Genomic DNA, 23,449 nt, shown 5'->3' with positions numbered 1-23,449 from the left:
CGATGAATTTCTAATTGAGTCGTTTACAGGGAGAAATAATTAACTCAATTAAACATTTTAAATGGTGAACGTAAAATAAGTTCAACAGTGAAAACAAATGTTATACGACAGTTGCTGTGCAACAAGACTTGAATTTATGGAAGGTTAAAGACTTACCGTGAGTTTCCATTAAAGTAAACTAAAAAAAAGGGAAACACACCGAATAATGTTTTATACATAATCTCATTTATTGCTCTAAAACAATCTCAGCTGCTACGTAACATCGAATGCAAAGTTTACACCAAACGCGACTGGTTCGATCCAGCAATGCGCCAGGTCTGGAAGAAGTGCTTGAATGGAGCGGTTTCAGCATTCTGCACCAACCGTTCGACCGGAGTCCAGGCCGGATACTTCTTCGAGCCGATAAACTCCTGCGCTTTCGCTAAAGCTTGGGTCTTCTCTTGCTGAGTAGCTCCCTTGCCGATCCACACGTACAGACCACTGCCCGTGTCGAGAATGAAGGAGTCCTCCTGCTTGAGGAATTCCTGCTTCAGCGGTCGCTCGGTGATCGGTTCCACGGCAAGCTTGCCCTTCGCGTCCGTCACACGGTACAGCTGCACGCGTGCGGCATCCGTTTTCTCGAACGCAGCATCAGCCGCAGCTGTCGATTGATCCGGCACCAGGGACGGCGATCCGGAGCCCAGGATCGTGAAGAAGTTCTCCTGATCGGTCAGGGTGGAAAACTCGTCCACAATGTGTACCTTCGACCGTCCGGCATGGTCCTGATCGCGCAGATCGTTGGCGAAGTTGATAGCTTTCAGCTTCTCGACGCGCCCTGCATGCGGTCCAACGTACACGTAGATCTCGCGACCCGCATCCAGTATGAAGCAGTCACCCTTGTTCATGGCCGACACCGCAAGCTCGACCTGACGCACGCGGATGTTTTTCGAGCCCTTGATGTGGAAGAGTCGCTTTGCGCCCGGATCGTTGGTGGTGACGTGCTTGAAACCGCTGGCCACGCCACCCTCCAGGTATCGCACACCACCCTTGAAGTAGCCCAGGAAGAGATCCGATTCCGTGCCCTCGACTTCCCGGTGTTGCACCGGTACGCCACCCAGCAGATCGTCCAGCTGGACGGAAAGGATCGCGGCCGACCCTGCCTCATCCTGGGTAGTTTTCGTGCCGAGCCAAAAGTGGATGTCGTGCGATTTGACCTTATTCTTGTCCTCCTTAGTCTGCAACAGAGATGAAGTATGAGATCAATCGAAACCTCTTATCACTACCGGCTCAGTTCCACTATCACTCACGTTCATCACGATGTACGAATCACCGGTGTAGAACTTTCCATGCTCGGCCTTCGGGATGACTACGGGTTGAAAGTTCTCCACGCGCCAAACCTCCAGGCCAACCGTTTTGCCTGCATTGTTGAAGGCGGGAATGTTAAGCTTCCTGCCCGGACCGCTCGGTACGGTTCCACCGTGGATGAGGGCGATGGAAACCGCGGACAGCAGCAGCGCGCACCCGATCAAACGGTTCATTCTGCGAAACGAAACAACGTAGTACTGATGTTAACTGATCACTGGTTTGTTTTGCTGTGTGATGTTTGGTTTTGCAATAACAGCTCAGTGTCATTGATGTCACGGTTATCAACGATAGCGTACAGCCGGGTTGTTTTACGTTGCCGATGACCCCTGTAGCCTTCACTTTGATAGGCCGTCTAGGTGATCGAGCAGACGAGTTCAAGGTGCATGAATTTCAGTATCGGTAAACGCACTGTCTTATCCGAATAGGATACGCTTCAAGAAGCATCCACAAACGATGCCAACACAAAACACTTCCTCACAATCACAACAATCACCGAATGTTTCTTACCTGTGCAACAGTGGTCTTGTGTGGTCAACTTCACCGAACTAAATCCATGAACGTTATGCCGCAACGGGTCCGATGATCATTTATATTCGTAGGCTTTCGAATATTGCTTGCCGTAACAAATACAACCAACTTCAAGTGCGTACAGTTTCATGAGAAGCGATCGTAGAGGGATGATTGAAGATCACGTCCGTTTCATAGACACCAGAAAGGGATGGATAGTCGTCTTTGTTGATTCACACATTTCACACATAGGTATTGTGACCAGTCACTAGGCAGAGATGTGAAACCTTGCGAAGAAAAATGAGTAGAAATATGTGTTAAATAATTTATTTGTATTTTTCTGTTAAAAATATGCGTTTGGAGTCTGCTTAGATATACGCGTCAATTTGCTTAGTTAATTTTTTTATATGTTATGCATAAAATCCTTATAAAAAATTAGGAACAGTGAAAAATTACATGATTCACTGATTTTTTTTAGTAATTATTGATTCGATGTCAACAAAACACAACAAACATTAATAGAAAATAAATTTTCTTTTTTCTATTGGATAATGCGTCGTCAAGTCGTCATAATTAAAACATAGAACAAAATAAATAAGGCAGAATTTTATAATCGATAAGGCTTGCATTAAACTTTTTTATCAATTTCCTAGCCGAGCTCAAAGTCAAAAATTCTCAGATCATTACCGAGAGTATGGTATTCCACAGAGGACATAATCATCACCAGTGTAAAGCCGAGGTCACCAATAAGGGCATGGTTCTCATGGATGACATATTTTTTTTTATTCATAAAGAACGGCCTGGCCGTATTGCTAGGATGACATATTTGCCCGGAGGATTTACACAAAATAAATTTTGATAATTTGTCAGAGTTTTTATTTATGGTGTTATTGTATTATTTACATATCCCTAAAATGACTATTAAATCAAAATGAAAGACAACAAAAAACAATCATTAGCAAATAAATGATCATTTTCAATTGCACTTACATTTGACATCCCTGACTCAAGTGCCCGGCTGTGTGATCGTGAGAAAGGCAGCATCAACTCATGCCATGTTGATACTAAACAAGGGTTTGCCCAACAAACTCGAACGGTTTAAAAACAATACTTGAGTCTGAGAACCCCTTATTGATTGTATTTACCACTACACCGGCGAGGAGAATCAATCACTAACACATTAGCATTGTGGAGCACAACAACGGCCATCGGATGAATAAGATGTTTAAATCAGAGTTTAAGCTTATCGCTCAATGAGGAAATTCCAAGATGCGTCCGACGTTGGTGTGACGGGAGACATACAGTAGACAAACAAGTAGTTCAGTATGAACTGGTTAACTGCAAAACAAATGCCTATTACACTCGGTGCAGTGTTGCTAAACGATCTTGAGGTTGAAAGGTCTACAGCATCGTTGGTTGTGACCCACAGGATCGTCGGTTGCGAATGAATTTCATAAAAATAGGAATGAGATCCCGGTTTTTGCATCGCTCTAGGGTTGTTTTCACTTCTTTCAAAATATGGAAAACATTAGTATAGAGCTGTGTCTTATCACGATCGCTAAAACTGATCAAGATCTTATGTGCAGGTTTGTCAAACTATTTTTACAGCCAAACATAAAAAAAAATATCCTAGTGCATGTATTAGTGTTACAAAACCATCTTAAACTAAACTTACTGTATATTGTGGTAGGTGTGGTCTGTGGTTTAGAGAGGTTTTATTTATTTATTAATTATGACGGCTTCAAGCCGTATTGTCAAAGAGGTCTTTTTTGTTATAAGAAATAATTATTTTCCAATTACCAATTCAAATGGAGCTCGGTAGTAAAATGTGATTGCTGTCAGAACAGATTACCAAATACAACCTAAGGAAGTCAGTAATGGCCAGTTAAGGCATTTGGAGATTGTATTTAGAAGAATATTTCGTAGCTGAAAATGGAAAATAAATAGCTAAAAGGGGGATTTTAACTTTTTTTACAACTTTTATTACACAAGATTACTAACGATGTGTGCTCTGAGAATGATTTATCCTAATAAAGCTCTGTTTTTGTAGAGTTCACATCGAACTGTGAAAGTAAACAAGTTATGCTGTTGGCAAAACTTGATACTGCGGTAATTTCGAAGGTTTCTCGTGAGTAATACTTTTCCTTTACTTTCGTATTTTATCAAAATATCCGAAATTCACGCGACTTATATTTGTGTCTTTTTTTACATTACATTACAAATACACTCTTACTGTAAAAAAAGATTAAATTTATAGGCAACAAAATATGAGCTTGAGCTCTCTTTTTTTTGGAAATAATTTACTTAACTTGTTTTACTAACAATGGTTAGAAGTTGACAATACGGCATCAGTCCGTCATCATTAAATAATAATGGTTAGAAGTTCATAATCACAAAAAATACACTTTTAAAGCGATGGTCTATGGTTAAAAAGCTATTGTATAAAATAGTTGTACAATTTTAAGGCTCTAGGTGGATATTGTCAAGGATGTATTTTCACCTAGAGTTCATTCATGTGCGCTGAATGAAGAAGCTACATGCAAAATCTATGTGAGCTACCCCCTTCCTCCCAGCCACAAACATTCAAATGTTGAAATATTTCAACCCCTCCAAAATTCGACTAAAATATCCCCACCCTATTCAGAATCGAAAGGACATCCGATGAACACTGCACTGAACTTCCGGGGAAAAGACTGAACGAAACTTCTCCTCGCTCGCCAGCTGGTTCTTTGCAGAAATCCGAACATTCCAGTTTGCTTCATTCCGTCGGGGAAAAATCGGAAAAGTCCTTCCGAACGGAAACCGGGGGCGAAAAACAGGACCCGAGCGCAGTAAACCATCCAAGACACCAACCACGATGCGAGAGAGAAAATTAATTTCGAAAACCATTAAACGCGTTGCGTTCCGTTGTTACTTTTGGCGGAGTTTGGGAAGAGTGAATGAGTGGCGAACTTCATAAACGAGGGGTCCTTTTGTGTTGTTCCCTTTTAACGATAAAAAGGGATCTTCCCTTAACAGTCCAGACCGGGAGGATTGCTTTTGTTCCCGCGTTTGTAGTAAGGAACCAAAGCTAGAAAGAGAGCACGTAACGCAAAAGACAGATGTGTGCGTGTTCGAAAATAGAGAGAGATAAACGGGAAGAGAGCGACCCTGCATCCTGCGTGAGAGGACTCGCCTTTTTTCCCGATTTTCCCGACCCGCAAAAGGCATCGAGCGCATTACTTTTCCTTTGGTTCGTTCGTGGTTGCGTCCGCTCGCTCGCTTTCGCTCTCCCATCTGTCAAAAAGATGAGATGGTGGTGGTAGTAATGCGTGTGTACGAAAAGAAAGCAGGTGACAAAAGGATACGACCGTGTGTGGCTGTGTCTGTGTGCACGGACGAATCCCGACTGGCGAAGGCTGCTGCGACGCTAAACAAGCGATGCTCCGAGAGAGAGAAGATTAGTTCGAGCTGGATGTTTCATAATATTGGATCGGTTGCGCTCGGTCACCGGACAAACGGCACTAGGGCATCCGTTCGCATCCTTTCGCAGCATTAAAAGCCCCCCCGCGTACTAACCGTGCGTGTGTGTGTGTTTGTGTGAGGTGAGGTGTGCATGTGTGTATTTTTTATCGAGAAAAAAACAATACTGATGTTTAATCAACAAATCGTTAAAACAAATCCGTGAAACCCCTACCGTTGCCAATTTTTGGTGCCAAAAAAAGTGTGTGAAAGTAATTGTCGGCCAAGTGTTGTGTGATTTTTTTTTCTCTCTCAAAGAAGGGTGATTTTTTTTCCTACATCCAACAAATTTTCCGGATCGTGTTGTGCCAAAAGCTTGCCAAAAAAGCAATCCGCTTCCATGACTACGATCGACAACGGTGCAAAGCTGGAGGTCCCGTCCCGTCCATTCGTGCCCGAACGTTGGCCACTTTCGAGCCCGGGAAGCGCCGAACTTTCGTGTGTGTAGGCGTGTCCTGGTTCCGGTTTTCGTGTTTCGTCAACCCCCGGGTCACTGAAAGGTCGGCAATTCCAAAAAAAAAACCCTCCACTTTCCAACAAAAGCACAGGTTTATTGGAGGAAAATTTCACCACCAGAGAGTACTGTTGATCGAACACCTATCCGGTTCGGTGAACCGGAAAGCGAACAAATTGGACCAATGAGACCCGGATTTGGGACTGACTGATGAATGAACCGGGAGGCCAACTGATTTGCTGCCCGTTCCAGACAGTGCTGGTCAGCGAGGGAATTTAGTTTATCATTCCGGAAGTGTCCGTTTGCTAGTGCCCGGGTCGTCTCGATTCAATTTTGGGTAGCGGTACGGCACGCACGCAAGGGAGTGGCTCATTTGCGTCGTTGTGCGACCCCCTCCCCCCGGAAGAGACGGACCTGGAATGCTGATTGCGGCATAGGATAAAAGGAGCGACCGTTCAAAAAGGGACACTCGACGAAAGATAAGAGCTAATGCACCACTGTGACTACGAGTGACGTCTAACGGACACTGTGTGTTTTCGGGTGGAGCAGACTCTGGCTACTTAAAGTGGCGGCACGGAGAATTCGGCCTAGAGTGGAGCTTGCAAGAGGTTCGTATTTATTACATTCTTTAAATACCATTCCACCCCGGATTGGCCTTTAACTGGCCCCACCTAGGGAAAAGGGAATCACGCCCCACCCTTCACTCTGCTTTCTTTCAAACCCCTTTTTTGCGCTCGCCCCATTTAAGGAGGTCATGAATTATTTATATCGCAACATTACCGTGGCTACACGGTGGGAAGTTATCCTTTTTGCTCCTTTCCAGTTCTATCTCCCCTTTCATCAGTGCCATCTGCGTCGCGTATTCTAAGGGTTTGGGAGGAGGTTATGAGGAAGCTTCCGTTTTTTTTTTATGATAGAGCCATTGTGGCCCGGTAGCGTCCGTATAATAAGGGTGTGTCCAGGGGATACACAGCAGTTGCACAGAAGAACAAAAAGCGCGATTTCTTTACCTTCTACAATACTCCGCCATTCCGCTAGGCGATTTTCAATGTGTGTTAGTGTGCATCGGGAGGAAGTTCTGGAGGGGGTGGGGGAGATGAGGGATGGTGTTTTAAAAAAATACCCCACACTGTGAGACATAAAAGAGGCGAAAGCTTTAGTACTACTGTACGTGTTTATAGAGCGATGTCTCACTGCTTGGCAATCTATTCTCAACGCCTGGAGGCGGATGGGATGTCAACAAAGCAAAAAAAAGGACGAAAGTGAAAGTTCTGAACCATCGCACACACCCACACATATATATTCGCACACACAAAAACCCACCCGATGGTCGTTCGAATGCTGTGGCCGAAAGGTGCCGACGTTTTGCGGTCGAGTTTAATACCGTGTCACGCCCTAAATTGAAATTCTACCATCTAGCGAGCCCTCCGGAGCCAAAAATCCGAACACCATGGTGGCATGGTGTGTACAGAGCCCACCGAGGAGTCCATTTACACTTCCGCCCATTGTGAATGGTGGGAATGCGCAGGGGGCATTTGAGCAGATACGGAAGCTAGCCTTCGCGAATTTTTCGGGGATCGGGACCAAATAGCTGAGCTGAGGATGTAGACGTTGGCGAAGCATCAAGAAATCAGAACACAGAGGACAGATGATGGGGACATTGATATTGAGATTTGCGGAAATTTTATTGACTGATTTTGTGCATTTTTTTTTTGCTCTCTGTTGCCGAAGGTGTTCTGATTTGGAGGATTTTTTTATCGAAATGCTGTGGAAGCACGTCGTCGTAGGGATTTTGTTTTTTTTTTTTTTTCGGTTGTTGTTGCCTCCCCTTGTTCTGACGTCTGTGGGTTTTTCGAGTGTGTTGCTTGATCTTTTTTCTTTGAGTCAATTCTTCAAAAAAAAGCTTCTTCCCAGCCATGGAGACATGGTCCCGTTGCCAGGGGGGCTGCCGCTTCGAATGGAAATTCCTCCCGTGTACCATGACGGATGACGGATGGTGATAAAAGCTCGTGGACGTGACTGTCGAATGTTTTTAGCTTCGGGGCAGGATACCTCCTTATACTCCTCGGATCTCCCTCCCCTGTGTATGTGTGTGTGCGTATACATTCGCGGATTGCTTTGATATTTGATTTTGGGTACTTTGATTTTGTTTTCGTCCTTACCCGTATTTAGTATGATTCCACCACGTTGTAAGTGCACGTGCTGGCATTCGTTTCAATTTCCGAGAAGCAGGCATTCCACCTGGATTGGCACCTTTTTCCCCCCCCGGGTGCTTTAGGAGCTTCTTTTCGGTGAAGGGGGGCGGGCTGGGACCTTTTTACTTGCATCACTTCACACCGACCGACCGAAAGCAAACAGTGGAGAGCCTGGGAAATGGATATGGCGTGCCGTACCGTTACCGGGAGGCACGGAGCGCTGTATAGCGCTTAAGTCTCTTTGAAGCTTTGCAGATCGATCGCTACGGGAACTGGGTAAATCAATATACATGGAAATAAATAAATTCGATTTATGGTTGGAATAAATTTTCAATGAATTGCAAAATGAAGTCTGCTGAAACGGGCTTGTTTATGACTTGCTGCTCGGCAAAGCTACTCGCCAAAGATGGGACTCCTGGGGCTGGCAAGGGCCCAAGGCTGGGCGTGGGCGTTGCATGTAGGTGTGAGCGAGAGTACATTACACCGAGTTTTGACACCAACGGTTGGAAAACAGCTTTGAACAGCCCCGGTAGGTATATCACCTGATCGGTTTTCATCGAACCGGCGCAATGTATACAATGAGACAGCACACCGCAAACAAACATTGGGTGATATTTACATTTGCCATTGTTGGTCGGTGACTTTATGCATGGAACGTGCCGGTGGGCCGCCGTACATGTTGTGCTCTGGGAGAGAGCTTAATATTAAATTTATAGCATCAAAGGACACGAAATTGGACTGGCGCTTATTTGACAGACGGTTCGGGCTAGGTGTTAGGAGGCTATTGAATAAAACATGATGCTGCCAACTGCCGCATGTGCTCTTCGTTTACTGAGAGCTATCTAAAAGAATTAGATAAACTGCTTAGAGTACATAGCTATAAAGAGTTGGTGTTTGTGTATAGCAACAATAAGGTGTAGATTGTTTGGATTGTTTGTGGTATAAATTCCTTAATCGTTTTATGAAATACTTGTGTTATGACCTGACCTTGTTTTATAGGAATCTCTATAAAATGAAACGCGACAAGACGCCCGGTCTTCATACGACAGGACGGAGGTTCAAAACCCATCCGGGATTCCGTATCTTTCCTCCGCAGTAAGGACTGACTATCCAACGGGTATCAATAAGTCTAGTAAGCCAGAAATGACAGACATGACCTGAGAGGTCGTTAGGCCAAAGAAGCCTAGAAAGAATATTCTAGACGTTGAAGTTAATTCAGTAGACTTACTAATCTATCAAGCGCTTTGCGGTTTTTACCTGCGCCAATAATGCTTGATACAGCTCACGATCTAGCGGCGTCGATTGCCAATCCATTATCCCATCCATTATGGAGGACGCATCAACGTCATCACTCAATCTGGCATGGTCGTCCGGTGCCATTCTCATGACATCACCAGCCCACAGGAGCCCCGCGGGTCTAATCTGCTGTTCTATAAGTAGTGGTCCAGTCTGGCGCAATTAAATCACCAGTACAGAGATTATGAGAATCTAATATGTTGATAGTTCTCTAATGTCAGCTTGGTATAAAGTTATCAACTGCAATATGCACCACTAATTATGGGAAAACTATAAATATGATATAATTGTAAGAAAATGACACTGAGAATATATTTTCTTTATTGCATCACATGTCCACCTTTTCTCACCTTCTCAATGTGAAACTCGATCGGATCGAAGTGAATGTTTTTTTTTCCAGCACTTCAATTACGAACTGATACCATGTTCCATAAATGTTACCGTGCTTCATTAACCGATTACACTGCCCCCTGTTTGTGTACAATCAGCTCACAGCAACCGATTAACACATGTTCCATCGAACATTCGGCCTCCCCCTTGTCCGGGAACCGGGAATGGGTAACGCTCTTCTAATCTAATTTGTCACCGAATAGTTTCACCGGTGGCACACGTGACACCCGGTCGGATAAAACCGAACCGAAGGATGCGACGGAGATTACTACGGAGCAATTTGTTTAAATATCTTTATCGCGTCGTAACGATCGGCTTTCGGTCCGGTGCCGGACAGCTCGCACCAGACGTTGGGCTCCAGTTACACCGCTGGACCACTTTGACACTTCTCGGAAACCAGCCACCGGACCGGAGAACCTTTTGCTCAGCTAGAACGTCGAGTGAGTGAGTGCTAAAAAGTTGGCCCATTCCAAACGCGCCTCGACACTGTCACACGTCGTGTTCGGGACCGCGCTCCGGACCCTGGCGTTGGTGAAATTGGTTCCGATGGTATCGCACTGTCTCGGGTATCCTGGTACCTGGGACTACCTGTGCGAGGTGCGATAAGTCAGATGTTATCCGAAAGGTATCTTCATTACAACGTGGGCCGCACGCTGCGATGGTGTACACACACACAGCCAAAATAAGGATTAAAGAGAAAAATGGAGAATGGGAAAACGGTTTTTCGAGAAGCGCAACAAGAACCCTCTGACCGTTCGCTGGCCGATCGTTCCAAGGGGTTTTTTTGGTGAGGGATCAGCAGGGTATTTGCTGTTACGCTGTGCGCGCTTACCTAGCTACGGAGCAGAATGAGCAGCACACACGAGAAGGGCCAGTAAAAATTAATTACTTTCTCAAATGGGCACCGGTCCGGACGCTTGGTGTGCCGACCCCCTTGTCAGAACACCTGTTTCAAGGATGTGTTCGGTTTTGCTTGGTGCTTGCTCGCTTGCTTTGGGCGTTCCCTTTCATCGATGCCTTCCGATCCGCAGGACTTTTGTTTCAATGTAAATGGCCTTCCCGCGCGTAGATGCTGTCCGCCCTTGATATGGTTGGCTCATTAAAGACAATTAACTCCAATGAAAGGAGCGTTGCGTTCTCTTTGGCAAGGAAGATTTGAAAAATCCTGGGGTTTTGCTGTCCAGCCGGGGTTTCTTTTCATTCCTTTCTTGGCCGAAATTTCATAATCTTTAAGGATCGGTCAGAAATCTCGGCATGCATGGGAGGTTTCTTTTTTTTTTCAGGGCTCATACGCCCATCCGGATGACTTGAATGTTTTGTTTTCTTGATGCGCAATCCCGGGTCCTGATGGGAAGTTGTGTAGCCTCGTTCATCTGTCCAGGTAGTCGGCCCGGTAGAATTTCCCAAGGGTGAGAAGCATTGTGCAATGCCTACAAGCTGCCGATGCAACTAATACGAACGAAAGGAATGATTTTGCTTCTCGGAGACTCCGAACTCCGAAGTTTACCTCAAAGTACTTATCGATTTCTTTAACCATCTATTGCTTAATTTTGTTGTCTAGCGGGGGTTTTAAAAGTGAATCTCCGTTTGATTTTTCACTGCAAAACGGCTAGCATTCTCCCTGCTACCGAGGCTTGATCTTTAGCCGGTTTGCTCCGAGCACGTCCGGAGCTCACCCTCCGCATGGGGTCCGCAATCGTAATTAAAGTTCATCAATTTCCCGAGGAACTTATTTCCTGTAGTAGGTGTTAGGACCTTTCCGGTTGCTCCTGGAATTGCTTCAATGTCGTGCAGAGCGATTTTTTCCCCCGATGCTGCTTCGGAACGGTTGGAACGTTCTCAACAGTACGTTATGCAGTGCCAGCGTAAAGCTGATGTCGATGATTCATTAATTATTTATTCCACTGAGTGCCTTCCGTTGCGTCATTTTGTACTTTGCCACGCTCTCTGCTTCTGCCACTCTTTCTGCCACTAAGGGCGAGCTAGAAGATGATCCTGCGGGAGGTAATTTCCCAACTCTCTAACCTGCTTGCAACTGGGTTGGATAACGCTTCCATAGCTCCTTTCCAAGTGGCAGAGAAAGTGAAAATAAAGATAATACATTTTATATTTATACACGCCGAGTCCTTAATGTAGGATAATAATCTATAGCCAGCCAGTGGCCCACAACAGCTGCACCACCAGGAAGCAACCATCGGCGAGTATCGTTGCTCCGGTAGAAACGGTAGCGGTAAGTTTCATCTCCCCTCTACATTGCGTGGCTTTCGGCCGGTTCGGCCGGCGATTCGAGCGAAAGTGTTCCTTTGAAGAGCTTCCACTACGGACTCAGAGGGCGGCTCAGACAATTACGATAATTATGATCGTCAGTGCAATCACCAGTCGTAAATAATGGCTATATTTATGGACCAGTCCGCGTACGCATAAATCGTTCGCACGATGAAAAGCAATAGATTTACTAGCGCTCCTCATACAGCCGACTGTCGGCTACGTTTGCGTTTGAGTCGGGCGATCGTTTGCTGTTGATTTTTTTTTCTATTTCTTTTTGGTTGATTATTTCACTTCAAACGAACATTTGCAGGATATTTTTGTTGTATTGGGAGGAAATATAGACGTAGGGAGGGTTTGATCCTGTAGGTCCTGTTGAGGAACAGAGCGTACGGATGTTGAGGGTAAACCTGGTTCGGACTCGCAATCGCAACAGGACCTCCTCCATATTCCGGCGGAGGTTTGATGACGGGTGTGCGTGTGTGTGTTAAAGTTGGCAACGAAATTTGTTCGATGTTGCTATCCCTCACTTCCCGATTATTCCCGCAAACTCGAACGGTTCTAATCTTCATCCATGTAGTTGTTTTTTCGGGTATGCTATAATACCTTGCTACTGGAGTCGGAGTGGTTCGAAACAAACGAGTCATGTTTCTAAAATGGTTAAAAAATTAGAAACACGAACACGTCTCTGCAGCATCCGAGTTGTAGCACCATGGTGGTGAAGTCGATCAACATAATGGAAGCTTAAAAATAAGAACACAGCCATTTGGGACAAAAAAGGTGAAGTACCGGTGGTGCGTTATTCCGGGAAATGTGGAATCCTGTCGGAGGATCTTAACGGGCCTTTGTTTGCGTGAAGAATACCATTTTTGTGCTGCTGAAAAGTGATGAAATCATGAGGCGCTTTGTTTCTTTTTTTTTTTGCGGGGAATGAAGGATGTTTCCAGGCAGGATAAATGTTGCCTTCGGATGCGATACGTTTGATGAGATTTACGAAATGAGCTCCATGGGAATGCTTTGAATTTTGGGTAATGGTTTTTGGCCTGTCAGCAACCGGTAGAAGACATATAAATTGGAAAAGAATGTTCCAAATAAGGCTTGCACGGGATGGAAAGATGGAATTAAAAATGATATTCGATTGACTTTAAATTATGGTTTAGGTTTTGTACGATTTTTTGGTAGCCATTCTTATATACATCAACCTGGTTCGGATATTATTTGGTAAGAGTAAAATATCTTTTTTTTTTAAATTTTATAGCTTTAGAGTCTTGAGCCGTCGTCAGACAATCTAATATTCAGGCCTTTCTGGCAGATGCGACAACGCCATCACTCCAGTTTGAGCCTGACACGCCTCCTTTGACCATGTGGACGACTTGAAAAGAATTTACGCGCGGTGTCTTTTGCATGACATGACCTGCTCAGTTAGTTATTTGATTTCGCTTAAAATAATATTGCTGGGTTTTCAAAATTGCTCGTTATAATAGCGATAATGGCATAAGCCAATCTGTCTTTCTCTTCTTGGCCTAACGATCTGTTTAGATCATGCCTACCACTTCTGGCTTGCTAGAAATAATTAGCACGTAGTTGGATAGTCAGTCCTGACTAGAGGGGAACAGGTTCAGATCGGATTCGAACCCCGGTCCTGTTGTATAAAGACTGACGCCATTGTCGCCTCAACCACCGGACGGACCACTGTGTCTATGTGGACGACTTAAAAAGACTTTACCGGACTGGGTCAGCCGGTGTCATTCTCATGATATGACCTGCCGAGTTAATTGTTTCCTTTATCCATAAATAAATATAATCTAAGAATTTAAAATCACAGGGTAAAATAAAGAAAATTACATAAGATAAAACAGTTCAAGAACTACTAAAGGACAATATTTAAAAAAATTATTACAAATCTCCATGAGTATGCCAAACCTTCCCTATGTAAACGGGAAGTTTTCGACAGTTTATACCAACTTCAACTGCACCCTCCGTGCTTTTATCCTACCGATAGCAATACCCTGCAGCAAATAAAGATTATTATTTTCACGTCAATCGTAAACAGCGCAGTTGATGAAAATTTTAATCAGCAAATTTTATTGGGCAGAAAATTAGCCCTCCACGAGGACCGACCGTGGTTAAGAACATTCCATCGCCCGGTAGACAAATCCATTTGTTTGTACAGCTTCGCAAGATGTTCCATAATCTGTTTCGGGTTTGTATGCAATCAGATCAACGGTGCACACCGTTCCAAAAGCAGACCAATGTTTGACATTTGCACAAAGACTGCACCCTTAGCGTGCGAGATGCGTGCGGTAAGCCTTGTCAAACTATTCAAAACATTCCAAATAAATAAAGGACGGCAGAGTTCCCGAAAGGGGTGAGCCTTTTGCCCATTCATTTCTGCACAACCGTTCGCGGGTTCCCGGCGGCGATGACAGCTGCTCGGTGAGGCATAAAATTGAATCCAATCACTGTGTAATCCCTGCGTTCTCGTCGTCACCGTCTGTCTGGCAGAGAACGCGGTTGCCCGGGATCGATGGAAGCCACTTGAAATTATTCATGATAATCATGGGAGAGAAAAATCACGTTCGATTCAAGGTGCGCCCGAAGGTGCCTTGGCTGATCGAGCCTTCGCTGCGATGACGGTGCAAACATGTAGGATCGGTGGGATGGTTTTCGTTGCATTTTCGTAGCATGAAGAGCTTTCGGCAGAATAGCGTGGAATTCGAACGAAATCCTGAAAATCACTTACAAACACACTGGAACGAAGGATGCTTTATTGAGGTTCTATTCAACCGCGCGTCTTACCATCCTTGGCTGGGCTAAAGGTACAAGGCTCTCCATTGTTAGGCCTAGGATTGAGCATTGAGAGGATGAATAAAATTTGGTTTGCGGCTAGAGGGACGAACGAGCGTGTGATGTAACTGCGCGGGTCGGTTGCGTTTTATTTTTTTCTCCTGGGCTCGTCCATTTTGGAGGTCCTTTTTCATCGTTCTTTAAACGAGATTGTTCGATGGTGCGATGTTTTAAAAGCAAAAACGAGCTCGGTTCCGACACGGATATATTCTGTGAGTGTCTGCGAGTGTATCCATGCTCCAAGGATGATGAAGCTAGTTCTGGTGGCGTTGACATGGTACGAATCTTAAGAGATTTTTATTGAGCCTTTCCTGGACAAGGCTCGGTCGACAAAAGGGAAAGAACAGCTGGTTCGGAGCTTCCCAGTTGCTCTGGTGCCTTAGCTTGCAGCGATTGCTTGACAATCAATAGGACAGTGAGAGGGAGCGAAAAAAAAAAACCTGGGACCGAAGGGCGAGATTTCTACTTTTGAGGTGATTAATTCCCAAATCCCCTCAAAATCTCCATTCAACTCATCGTTGGGACGGTTCCGGATCGGTTCGTAGCGGTGTGAGACCGATTACCGTGCCTGCCTCGCTCGTTATCCACCGAGACAGTAGGGGTTGCGACACGGAGGGCCGGCCGGGATGAGATGGCAAGAATGTGGTTGAAGAAAGGATCGAACCAACATGCTTCTGCAATATGTTCAATCGATTACATGTCCAATTTATTGAATTTTTCTTGCATTGGACAAAGGACTCCGAAGGGAGGATTGCTGTGTTGTGGATGCTGTCGGAACATAAACGACCAAGGTCTTTTGTCGAACATTGGCTCTTACGGAGTTGCGTTAGCTGGATGCATGAAACGCATACAACTGGTTCGTTAAATAATGCACTTTAAGGAGAGGAATTCTTGCAAGAAGCAAGAAGATACAGTACAGAAGATGGAGTGAAATTGTCGGGACATACGTTCCAAGGTAAAATTTGTCTTTCATAAAACTGAATAATGGACGCATTTAGGTAGGACAACATCACCTCACCTTCACGAATTAGTTACCAATTCTTGAACTTCACCGTACCTATTTTCCATTCAAAATGTCGGGTAAAGGACAAAAAGCCATTTAAATGTCATGTTTTTCGGTGGTCCTGGGCGAACACCGCCATGACAGCGGATAAAATGTGAGCATTTTAAACATTTCTAACAAGCTGTCCAGGGACTAGAACATCCCGTCAACTTCCTCAATGTCCACTGGGGAAATGGGACTCAAAAAGTTGTTTCACCTTTGCCGAGCCAAAGTCGTTTCATCGCGACATCCTAGCTGGCAAGTACTTGGGTTGGGGAATTATAGCATACACACCAAAATCCACAAAGAATTGCAATCATATTTTGGCGAAACAATCAAGTGGGGCCCGCGCTAGGTCGCTTTTTGTTGGCTAACGAACTCTATAATTTATGGCATTTCCTATTGCCCCAAGTGGCCGCGGGGTCGTTGGTTAGGATGGTTTGATGGTTTTTGTTTTGAAAAAGAAGGGGGACTCGGGAAGTTAGAGCTGGGCCCAAGTGTCAACCATTTATCCATCGATGCGTTTCTTGATATGACGACTGCCGGGTTGCTCAGGTCGATTTGCTGAGCGGTACAGGACTCCTACCAGAACGCCATCTACCGGGGCGGGGAAAAACGAGAAGGAGATCAGAACAAAGCATGGAAAGAACTCAACAAAAGCAATTTATCATGAACTGCCAATTTTCCCATCCACGAGTGTATATCTCGGTTTTTTGTGGCATCTACTAGCGAGAGAAGGAGAGAAGGCTCACCGAAAACTCACCGAGTTGCTTCATTTTGAACGGTCTTGTTCTGTGAGCCGTTCTAGGGTGACACAGTCGGACACGGTGAGGTTCCTGTTTTTTCCTCTAGATCAACTTTTTATTGTACATGTTCTTGTTGTGCTGCTGTTTGTTGCTTGTCGAGTTCCGGTTTCCACTGCTCCGAGTTCTGGTACAGGGGCCTAACGTTTCGTCGGTGCAAAACCTCAAAACGACAGTCGTAAATTCGCGTGCAAGTACAGCTCATCGTACCGGTGATGGTTGGCGTTGGTGTGGTGTAGTCAATTTTCACACAGACACCTTCCCCGCCCTGTGGACTAGACCACAGACCGGGAGACTCCAGGACGTTCAGGAGTAGCGAAATAAAATAAAACATAAACCTTTTTCGCAGCCCATAAGAGGGTTCGGCATCATCAAGACGGGGAAGTTTTGCCGCCCGTCCTAGTTGTTGATTTTGGTTCTTCCGGTCTTGTCGGAAGGTTCGGGCGGTAGGAAATTTCCCTGGTGCTGGCAGCCAGCCGACAGTCGAACGTAAATTGCACCGAAGCACAAAGCAGTAGCTAATTGCATTATCGAGTTCGGTACCGGGCAAGACCCGGGTCTGGAAGTACCCGGTGCGCGTGCTACGGTGATGGGTTTGCGAATTGTTCATTTTTCACGTTCACCCCATGTTGGATCGAAACGACAGGACGTTCGCGCTTTCTCATCCTGCTGGATGGTAGAATTTTCACGCCCGGCAAACGGCGTCCCCTAGCACGGTGCCGGCGCGGTCGCCGCGCACGCCGTTTCGTGAGCAAATAAACATAAATTAAATTTTCCCCTGCTGTCAAGCGAGCGGCAGTGGCAGTGAGGATTTTCCTCCTTCTGATGTTGGGAAGGAAAAACTTCAACGTGTTATCAGCACACCATCGCTCAGACAATCGTTTAGTGTTGTCCAATCAGGTCGATTTTAAAGCTGACGATTGAGTTGGCAAGCTGGCTTGTTGAAACCGTCAGCTCCCGGGACCTTGTGTGTCGGCGTGTCAGTCGCGCTGGAAAGATTGGACGCAAAATTCGCGCTCGGTACTCCAATCACGTGCCGCAGACGTAACCGGTTGTATCGGGATCCAGTACGTCTCACGCGTACCAGTGAGGGTGGGAGCCTCAAGTACTTCGATCTACTACCGACTCTTGAAGTCTTGGCTGCTGTTTGCCGCTAGTCGCGCTGGTTCATTCGTCTGAGTGGCTGTGTGATGTGATACGAGCGCAACCGAGCAGTGGGAGGGAGATAGAACGAGAAAACAAAGCATAAATGTCAAACACGTCCCGGCCCATCAGAGCGAACGCACCGCACCGAACGATACTCCCTCGGTGGTTTTAATCAAACGAACCCCTGCCAGGACATGGGCACCCGTCATCGTCTAATGATGCGACCAGGGAAATCGATGGGGCACGAAGTGCTTTATCGTGCCAGTCCCGGCACGATTCTGCAGCCCCGTATCGATTGACGTCTCCAAACTCCAAACCACGTCGTGTAGGGCGGGCATGGGTACTTACCCATCGTGAGGACCTCTCGGGAAGATTGGCAGTTTTTCAAATGCGACTTGAAATAAACCTTTAAAGAAACATGTGTTCGTTGTCTCGCCTGATAGTCGACCTGCTTCCCCGCTCCACGCCATTGACGTTGTATTTTATGGCTTTTACTCGTAGACGTAGTACTGCAGTTGGGTACTTGTCATCGCTAGGTTTTACTCTTATTTTTTTTGGAGTTAGTTGGGCGTTTCTTCGTCGCTTTGGAAAATCCATCTCCAGTGGGTTGTACACTTGCCACACTTGGGACGGTGTCGCATGTAGCATTTTGTTTTAGACGTCACCGTAGGTGTTACGATGGCGTTAAAAGTATGATTGCTTAGTAGTTAAGCAGAAAGTAGTTGAGAAGGAGTTTGTGGTTGATATTTTCGATTGTCTATTTGTTGCGTAAATATGAACTAACGGAAAATGGCCGATAACTTAAATTAGACTTCATTTGGCAAGCTCGCAGCTTATTTGTCTTTGAACCCCATTTGACTCTACAACCTCAACAGCTCTTAGCCTGCCATTACTTGCCTTTTTTTGGCCTAATTTTTCCGGAGTTGGATGCAAATTCACATTCCCGAAAAAGCAGCAAACACCGTCCCATGGTTTCCTCATATTGGTTTTTATGTTTTAAAACAATTTAAAGTGTATCGCACTTCTGAGTGACGCAGCACAATACTACGTGTTTGGCATACTTACGCCTGGTGGTATGCAATAATTTCCTCAAATCACTTTCGGGATGAGATTTCAGGACATCCGTAAGTCAGCAGCTTAAGTTGGATGAAAGGGAATGGATAAAATTCGTAAAATAGTGATTGCATACTTTAGGGCGCTTTTAACCCCCCGCAGTGAAGAGTTCGGTTAAAGTGTGCTGCAAGGATGAGATTCTTTGAAAATTTTCTCAAATTTTTGAAGATTTCTCATGAACGTGCTTATGTTATAATGTTTAAGAAACGTTCTTTGTTGAAAGTTTTAAAATGAAGTATTAGGTGTTGGCTGAGTTATAAGTCCAGATCATTACTTCAATTCCTGGGATATATAAGAGGTTTTATTTATTCCTGAGATATTATTCCTAGGATGTGTTCTGCAAATAGCTGCAGATTATTAAATATATAAGTTATGCTATTTTTAAAATAAATTAAACTACATGTCTTATTCTGTTAGTTGACAAACTATTCTAAGCACTGATGCAAATTATCATTTAAAAGCACTATATAAACACAATGGTTTGTAAGAACACGTTAAGAGCGGTTTTTAATAAGGACGGCCTGATCGTATTTCTAACTGTGAGTGCTAATTTTAAACTATTTGTAGCTCACAATTATTTACAGCTCACTTATCAAATAAAAAGAATTGTAACAAAATCCCACCTGGAATAAATCGGATTGTAATACCCCGTTTATTCGCTTTTACCTCAACAGCGCTATCGAAATACAAAACCTGTCACTTGACACCTGTTAAGTATGTTATAACCCATTAACAGCAATAATAGGACCCGGTTCATGTTAATGCTAAAAAATCTCTTTGATGATGCTGATACGTCAAGCAGTTTCCCTCCATTCCAATGACAGGATGTCAACTGTATTGTGTTTGTTTAGTCCCCAAGCTACGGGTATTGGCTCAAACGGAAGCATTTAAATATGACGAATTTGTTTAGGGGAGCTGTATCAAATATTTCGTATCGTATCAAAAATTCACCTCCGCTTATTTTATTTCTTTCCGTACTTTAAGTACGGTGTTGCGTGAATGTGGTGTAAATGACAAAACGACCGTCGTTCACGTACCTTCCGAATTTAATGAGCGTGATTCATTGACAAGGATTCCCATTCCAAGGCATGACTATCCATTGTGGTTTTTCCGCACACATAGGGCCCTTTCCTGACACGACATTTATTAAGGTGAACCACGATGGTAATGGGTGTGTTGTCTTACTTTAAACTTTCACCATCCACCACCGGTGAGATAAAGGTGCGGAGAGAGACACCGAACAGATACGGAAGGTGACACCGTTTGAAGTGTATCTCTGTAACGGAGACTCTGTACCAGCCTCTGGTAGGGCCGATGGTGCCCAAACTCCGAACCAGGCATGTTCCCTCCTGTATTGCATGTTCCGGTCGGTTTGCAAACCTCCGGACGGTAGAGTTGGCAGGATGTGTACACGTACACGACGACAGTCAGGTTCTGCTGGTGTACTAGTCAATTGCACCAAGAGGGGTTCTCCGGCACCCGATACGGCAAGTACAAATTGAACCTGCTATTAACAGCAAATTTCGTACGCAAATATATGCCATAGACCGCGTGTTCGGCCGGCTGTTTCGTCTCGCTCGTCATCAGGGGCGCATCCCGAGGCGCAGACGACCACGTAATGGGTCGCCCTTGTTGATTGGGAGCTGTTGGTTGGTGAGCTGTCGGTGTGTACAGGGCTGTTGGTTTTTTGAAGTATAAAACACAGTCCCTAGATGTCAAGCCATGGGTAGACATGGGAGTAGCGTTTAGTGTGGAGATTTTTTTCTCTCTCTCCTTCTCTCGGCGGTTCTCTACGGGGATGCCGCAAGAGAGCACTTGCTAGTAGTTGGTGTAGCGTGTACTAAGAGGGTCTGGCGTGTCGTTGGGTGTGGGGGTGCATTGTTTGTTCAATCGTTCCTCGTGGCATTCCCTGACGGTTGCTTTTATGTGGTAGACACGTGCACACGCCCGTCGAGTTTGTTGGGAACCAAACTTGAATCACCGGGATTGTTTGTAGAATTTGAAATTTTACCTTCTGACAGAAACTGATCGGGCACGACCGTGGTACACAGGTGGATGCTCGCAGCCCGTAGGATGAGGGTTTGCCTTTACCGGAAATGGTAATTCCGGAAGTCTTTGGTTCGCGCGAAGGTGGTGTGGTGTGAGGATGGCTAATTTAAAACATTTTTCAAACCCCTAAAACACCCCGTTCGCTGTTGCAGGTGGTTCCTGCTGGAGCTGGAGGTGATCCTGTCACGGTACTTGAACACTTTGCGAGTCAAGTTCTGCTGGTTTTGGGGGGTTGAGCTGGCCGTTCGTTGGAACTGTTCGTCTTGCGTCCGTCGGTTGAAGCTTGTTTGCATACTTGCTCCCGATGCCTGACTCTCAAAACGAGCTGCAGAGGATACATCCGATCACGTTCGGTTTGTTTTCCCGTGCGCTGCTGCTGCTGCTGAACGCACCTGAGCTTCGGAACGGCTTCGTCGAACGTGTTTGCGAGCTTAAACTATGCTGCAGTGAAGTGACGTGACAACCTTTTCCACTCCACAGGAAATCTGATCCGTGCGGACCTGCTACCTCCGATTCGCGGTTGGAGAGCCGGAACCGGGAGAAAAGACCCTTCGAAAGACTTCGATAGTTGGGAGATTCATTAGCAAGTTGTCGGTAACGATTACTCTCGAGCCTTTTTTGCGGGATGGATTTGAACGAACGGGTGGTGAAAACTTGCATGTACTAGTGGGTTCCTTCTGACTGTCTCTCTCTCTCTCTAAAGGACATCGGAACGCTACCTCGCTGCCTCGCTGCCATCGTTGGGGAACGGGCCGGGAAAATGGAAAGCAATGCGAGCTGAAGCATTAAAAAAAATGCTTCCATGGAAGCATGCAAACCGACAGACAGACAGCTAGTGCAAAACCGGGAAAAGTGCGAGCGGCCGTGCGGCGGCTGGCAGCGGGATAGAATCGCATAAATATTCATAAATGCGTCGTGTTGTGTTGCAAGACAAATCGGATTCGCTACGGCGGTTGAACGTGGTTTAATCTTGTACGGTTTGTTTGTTGCGCCACGGACGTGGGTGTTGTTTTCGTCCTTGTTTCCAGTGTGTTCCGTGTGCGGCGGTCCGTTTTTTGTGCCTGCAAGCCCTCCCCCCCCCACGCGAGCGGCTGTGGCACGTTGTGCTGACGGGTTTTTCGGTGGAAAATTTTGCATTCGATTGTTACCGTTTAGTATTCCGTTTAACGCATTTGGGCGGATGGTGTGGCACCGGTTCCGTTGTATCCGCTGGTAGCAGGGGTTTCGGGGTGGCCAATTGGCGGCCATCGGTTGGTCCTGTGTGCTTCCACGGTGGTGAGCGTGATCCAAAGTTTGTACATATTATTAGGGGTAATTGCATAGAGAGAAAAGTGATACAATAGGTGAAATATGCTGGAAAATCAAATTTGCACAATGGGAAAGATAGCACCAATATATTCGTACGCTTGGTTGCCGTTGGTACAGGACGAGCGAATCGGTACGTCGGCTTTAAATTGGGCCGTGTTTTGTGGGTGTCTGAGTTTAGTGCTTTGAAATTTGAAGCTTTAAAACTTTAAGGGAAATTTTGTAAGAAGAGTAAATCGTTTTGGGGAAATTACTATATTTACGACAATATTTCACCTCTCTGTGACGTTTCTCTCTGTGACTTTACGCCTAAAGGTATGCAATTTCTCTTGTAACAAACGGTGTCTATGGTGACTTCAACTTGAAAATATGAAAATTTATTACTACTACCAAACTTGTGTAAAAAATACAAATTATTTAACAGAATTTAAACAACCACACCAATACTTTACAATTTTAACTGGGCGGCTGTTAAACGCGTCATAAACATGGCAATATTTTAGGTAGCATCTGCTCAAATTTAAATTTTAACGGCTTTCAACGGCTTTCAAAAGATATCAAGGTTTTTGTTGTGATAAGTTTTTTTCTGTTTTTTTGGTTGATGATTTTTTCCTGTAAATTTTTATAAAGGACTAGCACCATAACAACTCCCAGAAATGGCCTAGTTCCGCCAATTAAAACTAAAGAGACAATTATGACAAAAATTGCATACTACCAGGAGCATTACGCCTCTGGTAGAGTCTGATAATTTGCTCTTGGGCCATTAGTGTTATTAACGAACAAAATAAAGCTTTCGGGGTAATTCTTGGAAATTTATTCGGTAATTATTTTAAGTAAAGTTTAAATTCTTTAATAGTTATTAGGCACTATGATGTGTAACTTCCATCGTTGAAACACCTTCATCTGAGTGATTTTTTTCATCTCCGACATCTGTTGCCTTTCTTTGAAATAATTTCCACTACACTATTATCACTGGCTATTCACATAATCTAAACGGAAACTGTTCTATTATTTTATTGTCCAGATAAAACAAAAATCAAGAAAATATATGACAAGAGCATAAAGAATGGTTAGAAATGCGAACCACACAACGTATGAGTGAACAAAACACGACATGATAACACCATCAAAATTATACAAAAAAAATCTCCCATTGGCAAGCAAAGTGCGCATTGCACACAATTGTAATAGA

At 44.9% G+C, this 23,449-nt stretch overlaps 2 protein-coding genes across 3 annotated transcripts in view; one reads left to right on the top strand and one right to left on the bottom strand.

The window, feature by feature from the left end:
- Positions 1 to 203: 203 nt before the first annotated feature.
- On the bottom strand, positions 204 to 2,022 carry LOC118504149 (gelsolin-like). Of its 2 annotated transcripts, none has more exons than XM_036038271.1 (3): positions 1,852 to 2,022; positions 1,287 to 1,518; positions 204 to 1,214 (listed from the first exon to the last, which is right to left on the bottom strand). In XM_036038271.1, the coding sequence occupies exons 2-3, from the start codon at positions 1,515 to 1,517 to the stop codon at positions 276 to 278; spliced, it is 1,170 nt and encodes a 389-aa protein (XP_035894164.1). In that variant the 5' UTR covers position 1,518; positions 1,852 to 2,022; the 3' UTR covers positions 204 to 275. The 2 variants fall into 2 exon arrangements, with proteins under 2 accessions (XP_035894164.1, XP_035894165.1); XM_036038272.1 differs by having other exon boundaries at positions 1,287 to 1,541; positions 1,852 to 1,978.
- A 3,210-nt stretch (positions 2,023 to 5,232) lies between these two features.
- The window catches only part of LOC118504143 (insulin-like growth factor-binding protein complex acid labile subunit), a 32,925-nt gene continuing 14,708 nt past the window's right edge, over positions 5,233 to 23,449 (top strand). The window contains exon 1 of the mRNA XM_036038241.1: positions 5,233 to 6,414. The gene's annotated coding sequence lies outside the window, so the exon portion shown is untranslated. The remainder of the gene's footprint in view (positions 6,415 to 23,449) is intronic.

Source organism: Anopheles stephensi, chromosome 2 (assembly GCF_013141755.1).
Source record: "Anopheles stephensi strain Indian chromosome 2, UCI_ANSTEP_V1.0, whole genome shotgun sequence".
NCBI lineage: Eukaryota > Metazoa > Arthropoda > Insecta > Diptera > Culicidae > Anopheles > Anopheles stephensi.
The sequence above is the reverse complement of the archived record's forward strand: the minus strand, read 5'-3'. Positions and strand labels throughout refer to the sequence as shown.